This window comes from Pinus tabuliformis, chromosome 4_1 (assembly GCF_031772625.1).
Source record: "Pinus tabuliformis cultivar Carrire ecotype Pingquan chromosome 4_1, CPIR1, whole genome shotgun sequence".
In the NCBI taxonomy this organism is placed as follows: Eukaryota; Viridiplantae; Streptophyta; class Pinopsida; order Pinales; family Pinaceae; genus Pinus; species Pinus tabuliformis.
In genome coordinates this window covers 189,434,453-189,449,710 of record NC_142303.1, presented here as the reverse complement: position 1 = coordinate 189,449,710, position 15,258 = coordinate 189,434,453, and the positions used below count along the sequence as shown (strand labels likewise).

Below are 15,258 nucleotides of genomic sequence, written 5' to 3'. Positions count from 1 at the left end.
AGGGGAATTCACGCGGACAGACGTAGAAGATCCAGAGAGCCGGGAGGCGAAAATGAACATTCAGGAAGCGGATTGGCTTTAAGCCACAAACAGATAGAGATTAAGAGAAAGCAGAGAGAGGAAGCAGAAAGCCGAGAGGCCAGAGAAGAGAATTGCAAAGAACAGAGAAGAAGTTGAGCTAACCTGCAGAGCAAAGGCGATATCGAGCTAGATAGAGACAAAGAGAGTACGAGAGTCTGTGAACTCCAGAGAAGGCTTGAGAGGTTCAAGCTAACTCCTCTAAGTAAACTTGTCAGGTATTGAGTCTCAGATTGGACTCACACCACTATGACCAGTTGAGGTCAAGATTCAATAAGGGGAGTCTGTGTACTCTACAGTCTTAGGGAATCCAAGTACAATCTTATTGATCATCCTCTGTTGAATGAGACTCAAATTGATCTCATTATTGTAAAAACTCTACCTTTTAAGACACAATAGAAAGGCCACCATTGAAGGCTAGACCAGGAGACATAGCCCGGGAGGATTGGGTGAACTCCTTATTAAACTTGTTGTGTTTATGTGTTTGCTTATTGTGTTTCTCTTACTGCTTCAGTGTCTGTGTATTTCGCAATCTTATCGATCCGTTGCTTAAAATAACATAGGCACACCCCAGCACATGAGTCTGTAATACCTTCATTAATTCTCTGAGATCATTTACGAGTGATTTCAGATCACCTAATAATTAGCATTGAGTAATAAGATCACACATAATCTTGCTTGGAATCATCTTGAGTAATTGTGATCGGCATCATATAACTTTTTTGGCTAATTGATAGGTGGATAAATTGCTCTAACTTCTTGTCAAGAATTGGTTAAGCATCTTATGGATTAAACTATAGTTGAAGCTTGCACTTGTATCCTTAACATTTATCTTGTTTTAAGATTGTTATCTAATCGTTGTTAAGTACTCTTGCCATAAAGAAATTCACATTAAGTACTTAAATAACATAAATTAATCTTAACTCAAAATAATTCCACTCATCATCGTTGCACAAGCATTTAAGACATAGTTTGCATTAATAACTTACCTCCAAGAATAAGTTTGGTTGGTAAACTCCTAGGGCAACCTCTCCCGTCTAACTTGAGGGATTCAGTCCTTCTTAGTGGTTAGTGCAGTGATCTTGCAATCGTCAAAGCCACAATCTCCACATCACTGAAAGCACTAGGTGGTTGGAATATACAGGGAGGTATCATTAATCAAGTCATTCCCTACTTCCCGTTGACTTCCATCTCACAACCTACTTTAAACATTGTTTCCCAAAACAGTTAAGGGAAAGGTTCAACTTAGATTAGGCATTTAATCTAAACTTAACCAAGATCCTTGCATCACACCTAGTTCTTAGGAGTTGCATCTTCATATAGGTTAGTTCATCATATAAGCGGCAGTTGTCCATCCAATTACTTGGCTATAATTTCTAATATGCAAGAAGTTTTGACTCCATAAAAAATTGGTCTCAATATTAAATCTATTCAAATCCTTAATCTTTGCTAAATTCTACCAAGTAGCTTGGTCACTCAATTGTGTCTCCCAAACAAGTTGGTTCCCAACTTGTTTTCCTCCACCTCATTTCTATAGGGACTACCCCTCATACATGTTATTTGGAGACAACTAAAACGCAGAGCACAGAAATCAGAGTGATAGCCCCCACCCTGAGTAGTGCTCGCGGTGTCCGTACAATCTGAGCAACAACAGGGCAGAATGATCTCAATCTACCCCTCAAAACTAGAAGTGGAAATCAAGGTGCAATTTCTATCACAATGATGTCAATATACCCCTCAAAAGTGGAAGCAGTAATCAAAGAGATCACAATTTAGGTCACAATGATCTCAATCTACCACTTAAATGTGCAAGTGATAATCAAAAGATAGCACAGTTTGATGCACTGAAGATCATAACCTTGGTCTTACTCAAATTAACCATTTTCTATCAAAAGTCACAAAAGTTATATGGGGCATCACTCTGTCTGTATAACCCATCAATTAAGGAGATCTAAAAGATTACATCATTAACAAATAAAAACAAGGATATGAAGATATGTAGAAAATAAACATGCCTCCCATATACATGCTCCTTGAGAAAAGACTCTAACTCATTAATATAATTCTCAAAAAGGGTTTGCAAGAGAGGGGACCCTATTCAATCCCTGTGTTTCTCCTAATAAAGTGCAAGAGGTCATGGACCGAATAGAAACAACCAAGATCTTCCTCATAATGTTTTGTGATGACAATCAAAAAGGTCCTCTTGATACAAAAAAATGACAAAAGATAAAATTAGTCTCAACCTCATCATTATTGTATTAGTGGTTGGAGTATCTCTCCTATATCACCATATCACCATGGTAGGTTTTATCTTAGTTGACCAAACGGAAACTACTGCTCAAGAAACATTGCTTTCGCTTTTGAGAGGTGAGATTGCTAGGCATTATTCCATAAGTGTAAAACGATACTACATAGAAATGTCCATAAAAGAGAATGCCATGTGCAATAGCCTATTATTAGGCTAAGACAATCTAATAAAGTGTAGCCTAGTTAACACTTTGACATACATTATTTATGGCATATGATTTTATTATTTTATAACTTAATAGGTTAAGACAATCTAATAAAGTGTAACCTAATTAACACTTTGAATTGATATTATTTATTGGCGTGTGATTTTATTATGTCAAGACCTAGAATTATTTATGGCAGAGATTTTATTAACTTAAAGTCACTTTCATTTTCATTCGGTGGAAGAAAACGCTTAGAACTTTTAACTATTATTTACCGCCAAACTATTAGCACCATAGATAGCAGTTGATGACATTCTCAAATAACTATGTGACACCGCCACACTATCAACACTAGCAAATTAGATAATGGCATTCTCAAATAGGAACCCAATATCCTAACCACTAACCTATGTAGCTTAAAGCTGCCATGGTGGCACTGCAGGGTGAACATGTCGCTCCTAGGGAGAATTGAACACGGTGAGGGGAACATCAATCACCTCACTTTAACAACCAGCCAGTTCAGATTGAAGCTCACTTTAATTTACTAAATCGTCTGACATTAAATAACTAATATAATCATACAATATGATATGGCCATTATACAAGGTTACAGTAGCTCACGTCTCTGGTCGTACATCAAAGACATTAAAATACTCTTAATTCAGAGAGACTGTAAGCGCTCAAACTGATTGGTAGAAGGTATTGACATGTTATATTTATTAGAAAAAAGCAGCAACAACATGGGCTGTTATAATGAACTTAAAATCTTTGAATTGGCATTCTTTTTTGTCAATTTCTCTGCCCTCACATAGGCTTGACAAATGCTTTTGCAAATTCGTAATCCTGTTTTTATAATATGCTCTCTCACAATGAGACCATTACAATATTTTAGAAAACCTTATCTTACAGTATATACTCATCTTGGAGACTAAATAAAATCAACATCTTTAATGAATCGAAGTTGTCAAGTATACTCTTGACTGAGATAAATCAAAATCAATATCATGATTATGAACATGGAAGACAACTGCTTTAGATTCCAACTCTGTAAATAGCAAGATATTGACGTTGAATTAAATATGTGAAGAATCATTTCAATTTTCCCATTAAGCAAGAAGAATAGCCCATATGCAATACCTCTATTGCATGCTCCAACCATTCATCAGGACACCAACGCATTCAGAACAAACCGTGCCATAAAAATTCTTAATAAACACTCTAGCTGAGATCTCTCAGTAGATGCCATTTGATCTTCAACTTAAAACTATATCCTTCAACTTCCAAATTTATCCTGTAAGATGATTAACGTAATCCTCTCACTTCTAGATGCTCTTCTTGACAATTCTTTCGCATGTACTCTAAACAGCAAAAAAGTTCGCTTATTGGGGGTGCTTTCAACCAGGAAATCTTTATCTAATCTTGCCTGTTTATCTTTACATTTGAGTATATTTTATCAGTTGCTACCCCATTATGTACTTCTTTAACAGAGATTGGCTGAAATGGAGATATCAATCCCTCTTAGCCTGAAGAATGAGATAAATCAATCTTAGTAATATTTTAAACCCAGCTGCCCAAAGGTCGGATCCAATGGTGAAAAGCAAGGAGTACTTCACCATCGGGCAAATTCAATTCTCATGAGGCCTGCTTACCTTGGAAGCCATGTAAAGCACCCTGAGATTATATTGATGATCTTGTGACCCATGCACAATGTCCTTTATACAAAAAGCCTATGGGGTGTAAAACAAATGGTGACAGGGTGCACAGTAAAGGCACTCCTTGTGTTAATGTCCTATGTTCAAAACCCCATAGGCATAAATCCAACCATGTTAAGGGTTGGTGTGGCCCAGACCAGGTGCGATCCCCATGTAATTTTTGACAGCTGAGATGCCCCTGGATCATGGTTTTTTAGCCACAAGCTAGTCCTACAGGTCACAGACAAACTAGCAAATGAAAAAGAATAAAAATTAGAGACAGCTTTTACTAACATATTCAAACTACCAGATTGTAGGTTGAGATGATTTCGATCTCTCTATACTCGTCATCAATATGTAAGAGCCATTGTCATTGTATTAAATTTAAAATACAAATCCAGCTTTTTACAGCACAATCATTAAATAGCAAGTACAGCATCCTAAATTGCAGAGTCAAATATGCTAACCACCAAACTGATATACCTTCGCTAGATTTTTTGCATTAAAGGCCATTAAGTTCTGGCAAATTCAACAAAATAAAGAAAGGTACATGTATCCAAAGAATCGGAATGACTCAAATGAAATCAAACATATTACAGCATCACATATCACAGTACATGCGATGCCCCATTACCTTGACTTAGGGATGTTTAGAAAGCATATTATCTCCTTCAATCGTAACTAAATTTGACTTTATTCATGATGTTTGATACAATATCAACACCCATTGCAAACTTACCAAATCATGGATACAAAAAGAAAATTCAAGATGGATTTCTCCACTTAGGAAAAAATGACTGAGAGATAGAACAGGCTCTACAAAAGAAAAGTACTAAGTTCTGCTTTCTGCAGAATCAGTATCAAGTTTCTGAAATATCTTAAGGATGTGTGTTAATAAAAAGGCATAGATTTTGGAAAACAGTCTTTGCACATCGTTTGCTTTTTCACCTGCAGTTGAAAGTACAATTTTTTGAAGATCCTGAGCTCTATCCTCAAGTCCTTTCAATGACTTCACAGCATATTGTCGCAAGGTAGCACAAGTCATGGATTCACGTGAAGGCCAAAATTGGATAGAACTTACATTGGCAGATTTCTCTATTTCCTGCACTGTGTATCCGTTGATATTTTCCTGATGGTGACACCAACAAGAGCATTCCTTGCAAGATTCGGTAAACTTCCATCTTTTCACAGCTTCTGCCAACATTTCACCCCGGGCTTGAGTTCGCTTTGCCTCTTCCTCTACCCACAACCTGGTTTTAAATGGCACAAGGAATTCAAGCTTGATGTTCAGATGACATAATGACCTCAATGCTATGAACAAAGAACATTTTACACCACTCTATATCACTCACTTACTTCAAAACTGCAATAATTGATGCAAGAACAATGATAGAAATCTCACCTGGAGAGTATTAGGGCCCTTTTCTCTGCCTCTACTAATGACTTAGCTTTGGATAAGGATTCGCTTTCCACCTCACACTCCAGCCGCAGTTGTTCAAGCTGCTCCTTCTCAAAAAGCAGTTCAGTTTCCTCTTGTAATAGTGTCTTCTTTAGTTCATCAACCTCAACCTTCAAACTTGATAAAAACTTCTGTTCAAATTCTAGCATTGCCTTTTCCTTTAGGAATAAAGGCAAGCTCCTCTCCTTATCATCTTTCACTTTTTCCAGCTCAGATATTGCCAATTCTAAAATTTCCTCTGCTTCTATTCTTCGAAGTTTCATCTGATCTAGATCTTTTTCCCAAAGAGATTTTATTTCTCCTCTAGATATCATCTCTGACAAAATTTCCTGAATAACTGCTTCCTTCACGGAATTTTCAGCTTCAAGTCTAGACAATTCCTCTGAAACTGTAGCTGCCATTTGTCCACTTATGATTGCCACTGCCACCTGTCCTTTAGTAACAGGTTTATCTGGCTGGAATCGCCTGCTATACCCTGGATACTAAAGTTGAAAATTAACAGACTGTCTAACAGCAACTGTTACTTGGTCCATTTTTAACTGTTTACAGCTAAGATCCCTATTGATTTAACAAGTGAAAGTTGACTCACCAAATGCTCTTTGTGTAATACTTTTATCTCCAGCAGAAGCATCAATAAAAATAGCAGGCCATGCATCTGTGCTAATTCGCTGAACATCAAGAAACCCAGATTTCTTCTCTAATGTCTGGACTGCAAACAGGTCATTCTTTTAAGTGCTGCTTAAAATGCATGAATATTTGTAATCATTGATATTGACAATTGTTTTTAATCTGTGGAGAATTTTAACATACAAGTGCATGCTAGAACCACTTTTTTGGCTGTTTGTCATTGTAGTCATACCCTTTTATCGATATGTGATAAATGATTGTGTTCTACAACAATTTTCCAGGTCACCAGGTCCACTCGTGATAAAGGGCTGTATCAAAGAACAACAAATAGCAGTGGGTAAGAAATGAATGCAGATATTACATTTATCTGACTGACTAGCTCACAAAAATAGACAAGAAAGCTTGGCAAAAGTATAAATTACCTATCAGGGTAAAACATGGTACAACTATGACTCTGTGTTCTGTCATTAGTGCTACTTGCTTCATTGTTAGATAACTTACTAGGTATAATCCCTGCTTCTGCCAGACCTGACTCAATCAAGCTTTCATAAAAGTCAATGCAGTTTCCATATACCTATTAGAAATTTATCACCAACACTGGAATCAAAATCATAAATGACTTATCGAAGTAAAATTAGAAAAGGAAAACTCAAACCTTGAATATAAGGGAAATCTGGATCTTGTGGTGTTATATCATCAAAGGCAAGTTGGGTAACACCTTCAATGTATACTGAAGGAAACACCATGTTGTTTGGCCTTCTGTAAATGTAATATCTAGAAGATTATACAGTACTCTTGAAAATCTGTTGGCAAAATGGGTTGAAGCTTTGTACATTCACTTTTGCTATGAAAACCAGATTTTTTTCTCATCAACTTTTACCTTGACAACAGTGAATTTGAAGAAAGAAACCATCGGGCATATTCCCGCCTCATACACAATTCTCCAGGCTGAATATGTGATTCTACAATCTGTCCATTCAATGCAAAAGAATGTTGAATATTTGGCATCATTCTTTTCAACATCTTCAAGATATGACAAAAAACATATCAAAATTGCAGCTCTTATGATAAATAGCCAGGACAGATGGTTTAAATTGTAAGAATCAAGGATAACTTTAAGTAATCAAAGCAACATAGAAACTTCTGCAAACATAAGTAGCAAGTATCGAAGAAAGAAGCAAAATCTGTAATTGGGTCGGAGAATAAGTAACTAACCTTGAAGAACACTGGAAAATCTGACCAAAACTAACTTACCAAACTGGAACTTGACAAAAGTTACTGCAAATAAGAATGCAGGTCCTATAAGTGTTGTTACCACCTGAAAATACAAGATTCATTTTTGCAATTTCAAGGCATTTCTCAGATGTACTGTGATGAGGATGTGAGCTTTGGGAGTTTGTTACAAGTCATGAATGCTAGGAAAGTCTTGTCCATCAGGCTTGGGAGAGATGGAGATCTTCATGTTTTCCCTTCTCTTTCATATGTTATGGTACTCAAATCTTTTGAGACATGTTCTATGGTTGAATTCACATATTTGAAGGCAGGGTTGCACGTGTAGTAATTCACCTTTTGGAGTGCCTACTACATAGAAAATAAAGCATTTCACATACTACATAGAAAATAAAGCATTTCACATATCCAAAGGCATTTGTTACATATCGGGAGGCATTTCACACCAATGAAGCTATTAGGAGAGCACCATACACTGCAAGTAGAAATTAGAAATATTTTTGTTAACCGTAATATTCCTAATTGGAAAATAACAGTAAATACCAAAAACATGAACTAGAAACAGCAATTGAAATTAAAGTCCAAGCATCCAAATCCGAACATCATAGAAAATAAGCAGAATAACTGAGCCATTTTATTAATCAATGGGAATCTGAGTACATAATGAGTAAGAACAATGGAACCTGGGCTTGCTATGCAATCTATGCAAACCCCAGGTGAAATATCGTTGAGCCAACTACTGAAATAGCTCCAAACTGATAATGCAAGCTGCCCTGAAAATCTGCTATAGGCCGCCAAATGGAACTGATCGTCCTGCTCAAAATAATGCTCAGAATGCTTTGAAATTGCAGCCGAGAGATCCTCTTCTCAAACCCGAAATTACCCAGAAAATGTTTGGCCTATCTCCAAGCCAAAGTCGAACCCACAACATGGTGCAAATTCCCTAGCTAACCAGCAATTCGCCCTGCTATAAGAATGAGGATTTTAGGCCCAAATATCACCCAGAAAATTATGTAACATTAGTTAGAGACTCCTCTCAATAAACCCACAAAAACTCAAAAAGGGTTTGGGTTGAATCCACCAACCCCCGGTGACCCCCAACAAGTGCAAATTGCCCAATTTGGCCAGAAAACGCTCCACATAATTGATATTGCTGAATTAAGCCCAAATACACCACTAGAAATCTCTCCCAACTCCGGCTAAATTATCCCCTGAGGAATACCTCCAATCTCTGATACGTATCTCTCCTCAACCTCTATTCCTCCAACCCCTACGCAAGCCTGCCTAGAGACCCCTTCGCACTTCCAGAAATGTTGAATTTCGGCCCCAAGAATTCTCTCAAACCCCGCCCTGATAATCACCACAAAATCTCCAGTTAAATTAGGGGGAAACCCTTGCAAATCCTTCGATGTTCTGCTCCTCCGTAACTAATCTCCCCACAAGCAATTTGAACCACTTCTATGCCATAGAAGAAAAACGTACCAGCTGAAATAACCTGCAAATACACCCAATGGAAACTTTGAATTGAGCTCGCCAAATTACCTCGCTAGGGAGACACTCGAAGTTCTCTGAAATGAGGGTGGAATTCCCGCTAGGAAATTCTTTGTGTTGAACAGCATAGTTGTCTTGGCTAAGCAGTGCAAGAGAACTAATGTTAAATCAAATGATCAAAGATACCAAATGGAGGCCTCCAAGCTCTATTTATAATTGTTGGCCCTCTCTCCCTTGGTGGTCCCCACCTTCCACTAATTCACACCCCTTCCTTTCTCTCTCTCTTCTCACTGGTGCGAATTGCTACTTGGGTCGAATTTTCTCTCCTTGTGGTCCCCACCCTCAACTAAAGTTGTGATTTCCTAATGCCAACGAATTGCCTCCTCTTCCAAAAATCATATTTAATGCAAAAAATCAAAATTGGGGATGTTACATCATCCAAAAGGAAAATGAAACCAAATCATGAGGATTGCTCCATTAAATAGTCCTTATTGTTATTTTAATGTAAATCATTGGAAGATGAGCTTCTTGAAGGGTGCACCAAGGAAGGAAGTTACAATTGGCAACTGCTTACACTTATCATTGCATGTTATGGAGAGGAACACCCATTCTGGCATGTCATTCCATGATGTCCTGATTGTAGGAGCACATAAGTCCATATGATACTCTTATAAAGAGTTTGTTAGCAATGCCCACTATGTCAAGCAAATAGCTTTCAGTTGAGTGCCCAAATTGCTACCAAATCAGTGCCAACTATGAAAATTCCTTGAAATGCAGCAACTGGAATTAATTTTCCTAACTGATTATTCAGTTTATTAATTTTCTGAATAATATCGAATTAATCACACTGAAATTTCATCCCAAATAAAAATACTAGAAACTCAGAAATGCTAGCACACACAAAAATTATGACACTGTTGTTTTTGGACAAATGTCTCCGGAAAAACACAATGTTGTTAAACCGATGCATCAGTAAGGGTTTTTATTATTATCCAACAGCAAAAATTTTGAGTACAATAAAATGTCGCCAAACTGGAAATTCTACCATAGAAAAATACTGACAAAAATATACTGAGGGATTTTACCCTCTCCAAACAATCTCGGCACCTAACTACCTCTGAAAATCAAGTCGTCCAACTTGCTCAATGCAAGCCTTGCATCACCCTTGCGCAGACCCTCTCACACTCAGCCGGGAATTGTTGCCAATCAAGTCATCTTGTCTGTTGCTAACTAGGAAACTATCTCTCTGGCACTCTGGAAAATCTTCCCAGCCTCTGGAACTGAAAACAAGCTTCTCCTCAACTAAATCGCACTGCTCAATTGAGACTTTGTGTTGCACCTACGCAGCCTCCTGGAGATAAATTTCAGCCTCCTCTTTCTAACTCTCCGGAACTGGAAACTCCTCCAGGGTACTACTCTACTGCCATTTTGCCACCTACTACTCACCCACTGGCTCGATCTCCACTGCTAAATCACTTCTCCTACTAGGAATTCGAATTTCCTAGGCAACTGAGTATCTGCATTGGTGTGTTCTCCGTCTACCTATCAACCTCTTCTTATAATCTCCATTTGGGACTCTAACAGCCACGATTAAGACTAAATCAATGGTTGAGATCATCTCCAAATCGATCCAGGTGAGTTTCTAGAGAATCCTCACCTTTCTCAATTAATAACTATTAATTAACCATTTTTCCTAAGTTAGACTAGGAAATTTTTAATTATGATCAATTAATTTAATTGAGCCATCTCTAGGTAGAATTTCCATAAACGATTTCTGGGTTTTGGAGAACTCATGTGTGTTAGTCTCTCTACAAACTTTTGAGACTAGAGCACCATAAGATGCTACAAAAACTAACACTCTCTCTTAGCGAGGAAGGTGTTCTCTCCAACTAGTGTTGCACAACTGTCACAACACCCTGTCTCTGCATTATCCTCCAACCGTGTTGTTGGTGTCTGACAATTATCGCTAACTGCCACTATCCACCAACTACTGCGCCCTGAGATTCATCTGACACTGACTATAGTTGAACCTGTTGAAGAATCTAGGGAAATTAGGTTAATAAGATTCTTCTCTCCTTGATAACTATTTGTGAGGTATTTTTAACTTTTTCTTATTAGCACAATCTTCTCTTGTTATTGGTAGAGTATGTCTTCTTAGTTCATCACATAGTTACCAAAACAAAAGAGACAATAACACAACATGTTGGTTTTCTGCTAGAGCCAAAAACCTCTCACTCCTTGAGAGAAAAACCCGCACAAAATTCTTCTTATAGAGATTCCAATTGACGAATACCAAGACCATGACCCTTGACCTATTTAGCCACTCCAAGACCAAGACACCAATCCTCTTCTTTGTCATTGCTAAGATCATTATCATTGCTGCAACACTGAGGCCATCACTACTGTTGCAACACCGAGGCCATCACTGAGATCATTACAGCTGAACACTGTTGCACCTTCATCAAGATCATTGATGCTCCTTCACTGAGACCATTGTTGTTCCTTCACTATAACAAGAGATCTCTACACTGAGATATGTATATATAGATATGAGAATTGCACCGAGATCTTCATGAAGATCCTACGTCCTCATCAAGATCATGACTGAGATCATGATTCCCATTATGCCAAGATCATGACTGCATCTAGAATGAATGTCGAAACAGAGTGTGTCACTGTGGGATCATCGAGATCCTGATCATCTAAGACTGTGACTGTGTCTAGAGAGTATGTCAAGAGTGTATTACTAAGAGATCACCTAGATCCTCTTCAACACACATATGTCAAGATTGTGACTGTGTCTTAGTATGACGAGACAGTGTTCATTAAGACTGTGAGGAGGTTGAGACATCATCTATTGTGATACCATTCAAAAAACACAGATATGCTCCTCCATCCGAAACACTAAACTACTGTACTCATCTGAAATTTTAGAGGATCTGAGTTCTGAGCCTGTCCTTTTACAAAGACCCTAGCTGGGTATCTATAGTAGTTGGTCCTCCATAAATTAGCCGACATAATACAACGAAGAGACGTGTCCTTTAACTGTAAGCCGATATGAAGGTTTTATCTTTACTTGAAGCCGACATGACAAAGAGGATTGTGCTTGTCATTTGGAGGGCTATTGTAGACCTAGACATAGACTCATATACATTAAACATAGGCTCAAGAAGAAATCTTCATACATGACATTAATTCTAGACTCTAAATGACAAATCCTATTATTCTAAAATCACTTGCTCATGAAACCCATGAAGCAAGTTTACAATAATAATTTTGCTCTCTTTATTACATCATTTACATCAGTCATAATTGAATGTCATTATGAAGACCAAACCTAGTTACACTTTCTTCAACACTCCCTCTTAACTAGGGAGGTATTCATAATGGTACTTGGTCATTCTCGGCCTGAAGAATTTCTCATAAGAAGAATCGGATTGGTAACCCATCTATATAGCATCATAGTAACCAACATTGTTTCCACAGCAAAGCCTTGACTGACAACACTATCTCTCATTAGATCAGAGCACAATGTTGGCGAGAACAATGACTATAAACACCTTCATCATTGTCTCTCAAGCTAAGTCACAGGACATGTCCTCCAAGGTCCCGTGTCCCGTATTTAATGTGTTGGACCCGAAAACGGCCCTAAAACGTGTCGAAAACGTTTTTCATTGTGTCCTGTAAAATGTAAAACGTATTCGCCGGTTTTCGTCGTGTCCTGCATCTGGAAAACGTGTATTCCGTTGATAGAAAACGTTGTCTGCATAAGCTGCAATTGTTTTTGAAAGAAACAAAAAAAATTTGAGTGGGGCAGCTTAATGATCAAGTCTAGGCCCTAGTATTGATATGCTATTCATGGTAAAAGTGGCATTCTCCTTAATCTTCATTTTCATCCTTTTACTTAAATTTTTAACATTACCATGAAATGACTCAGGATGTTTGAGAGTGGTTCCGACCTCATTAGATTTCATATGGAGAAAGTAGAATTTTAGATTTCATTCAAGATGCAGCAGACTTATCAGTTTTTCAGGATTTCAGGATTGGGAGATTGTAATGTGTCCAGGTGACACCCCCTGCCCGGGCTACCCCTGCCACCAGTAGAGGATGTGGTCTACCTCCTATAGCTCCTACTTCTAGTTCTTCAGCTTCTAGAGCATAGAAAACTCCACTGCCAACTCCACCAGCATCAGCATCTACATCTAGAGGGAAAGGGAAAGCTGTGGCATTTTCTCGCAAGAGGGGCAGAGGAAATCAATAGGATTAGACTTTAGTTATTTTCTTATGTGCTTGTAAGTTGTACATGAACAATGAACATTGAATATTCAAGAATCAAGACCAAGCATATCACATTCTAATTTCTAAATAGTAAATTTTGATTCTATTTATTTTTTAAAGTGAACTATGAACTTTGAGAAGTAATTATATTTTAATTTGATTAGATAAGCTGCAACCTACAATTTAATATGGATAAAAAACTATATTTCGGTATACATATATCTATATATATATATATATATATATATATATATATATATATATTAAATATATATAAAATGTGTCCCCTGTGTCTTGTTTTCAGGTCGTTGTGTTTCGTATTGAATACTCGTATTTACGTGTCCTCCGTGTCTCGTGTCCTCGTGTCATGTGACTTAGCTCTCAAGGTACATGCCCACCCAGGTGTTCACTGAGTATGACATTCTAGGACTATTCTTACCTTGGGTTCCCAGCCCTCAAAGAATATCGATCCTTTTCCCTACTCTTATCTTGGATGCCCTACACATCCTCAGAGAGCATTGGATGCCAAATGATTACTCAATCCTCCATTCTTTCTTCCCAAGTGAAGACAAGAATGTTGTATCTATTTCTCCCTCTCAACTAGGGAAGATATGCCCATTCCTGTAAAGGAATGCACCCAAGTTCCTTCTGACCAGGAACTTGCCGAAGCTCCCTCTCAATTAGGGACTTGTCAAAGCTCCCTCTTAACTAGGGACTCTCCTTTTCATCAACAGCTTCTTCTTCGTGGATCCTTCATCTGCTTGATCAATTTCCTTCCTTGAAGTCATGAAATTCAGTCGAGCTTCTTCCTTGTAGGGCATTAGCCGCCATCGATCACTTTCCTTCTTGGCCCGTCATGTCATTCCTTTCCTCATGGAAAGTGGCCTTCTTGGTATATGTCTGGAACCTTCTTCATCTGGCTACTTCTTTCTCAACATGCTTCTTTTAGGAATTTCCATCCACCACATGAATGCTTAGATGTAATTGTGCTTACAACTCTCGTTCCAGTAACCCTGCATGAACTCATCCAGATATTATTCAAGAAATCAAAACATAACATTAAATCAAATAGTACCTTACGAGATGGCTCTTCATCATGACATCTTCCCGTAGGTATCAACGTTTTGCATACATGTTGACACACCTCCCAAAGATATCCACTTTTAAGGGTCTCCATCTTATTCAGACTTCCATCAGAGTCTTTATATCTTTCCGAGAGATTTCCTATTCAAATCTTCTTGGTCTTTTGGATGTTGATTGCCTTCAACATGGTTGCATATCTTACGATCTCTTCCTTCCTCGCACATTCCATTCCCAAGAGCTTCCAATCAGAGTTTCTTAATTGTAGTCAACCACCTCATACTTCATATGAGGACATATTATGTTGATTTCATCTAGTGCGACTGATGCTTTCCTGCATCCTTTTAGAGGAGGAGATCCTTTTCCCTTGATCATGCTTCTCAAAATAGACGTAGTGATCCATGTTACCTGCAACCATATGACATGACTTTATAATATTAAATACAAGTATACATACCTCATTTTACCTTTAGGTCATCTAAGCTTCTTCTAGCAACTTCCTTGATTGAAAAGATCTTCAATCCCTTGATCTGCTTCATTTCTCATACCATCATCTCATGAATTTCATAAGTTGGAGTTCCTAATGAAACACTTGCCTCCTCTCTAGATTACTAAACCCTCTGATGAGGATTCCATCAGAGAATCTTGAGGATCTTTTATATCCCCATCTAGCAAATGTTTCCTTTTTTACTTGATGCATGATGAGCCTTGTCTTGGATGACTTCTTCCTTCAATGTCCAATAAGGTTCCCAAGAGCTATATCCTTCATGTTTGACAGCCATGGATTTTGTCCTTCATGATTCCCATGGTGATGTTATGAGCTCTTGTTTCTAATGCTTCCATGACGCCACAATGCATCTTATTATCATGG

The 15,258-nt window shown here is 37.9% G+C and overlaps 1 protein-coding gene across 3 annotated transcripts in view; it reads right to left on the bottom strand.

The window, feature by feature from the left end:
* Positions 1 to 4,900: 4,900 nt before the first annotated feature.
* LOC149174844 (uncharacterized) overlaps positions 4,901 to 15,258 on the bottom strand; it is a 185,616-nt gene continuing 175,258 nt past the window's right edge. For all 3 annotated transcript variants that reach the window (XM_089419426.1, XM_089419427.1, XM_089419428.1), the window contains exons 5-11: positions 7,189 to 7,277; positions 6,964 to 7,067; positions 6,731 to 6,836; positions 6,541 to 6,616; positions 6,271 to 6,385; positions 5,625 to 6,156; positions 4,901 to 5,472 (exon numbers count right to left, since the gene is read on the bottom strand). In XM_089419426.1, coding sequence (XP_089275552.1) covers positions 5,055 to 5,472; positions 5,625 to 6,156; positions 6,271 to 6,385; positions 6,541 to 6,616; positions 6,731 to 6,836; positions 6,964 to 7,067; positions 7,189 to 7,277 — 1,440 coding nt within the window. In that variant the 3' untranslated portion in view covers positions 4,901 to 5,054. The remainder of the gene's footprint in view (positions 5,473 to 5,624; positions 6,157 to 6,270; positions 6,386 to 6,540; positions 6,617 to 6,730; positions 6,837 to 6,963; positions 7,068 to 7,188; positions 7,278 to 15,258) is intronic.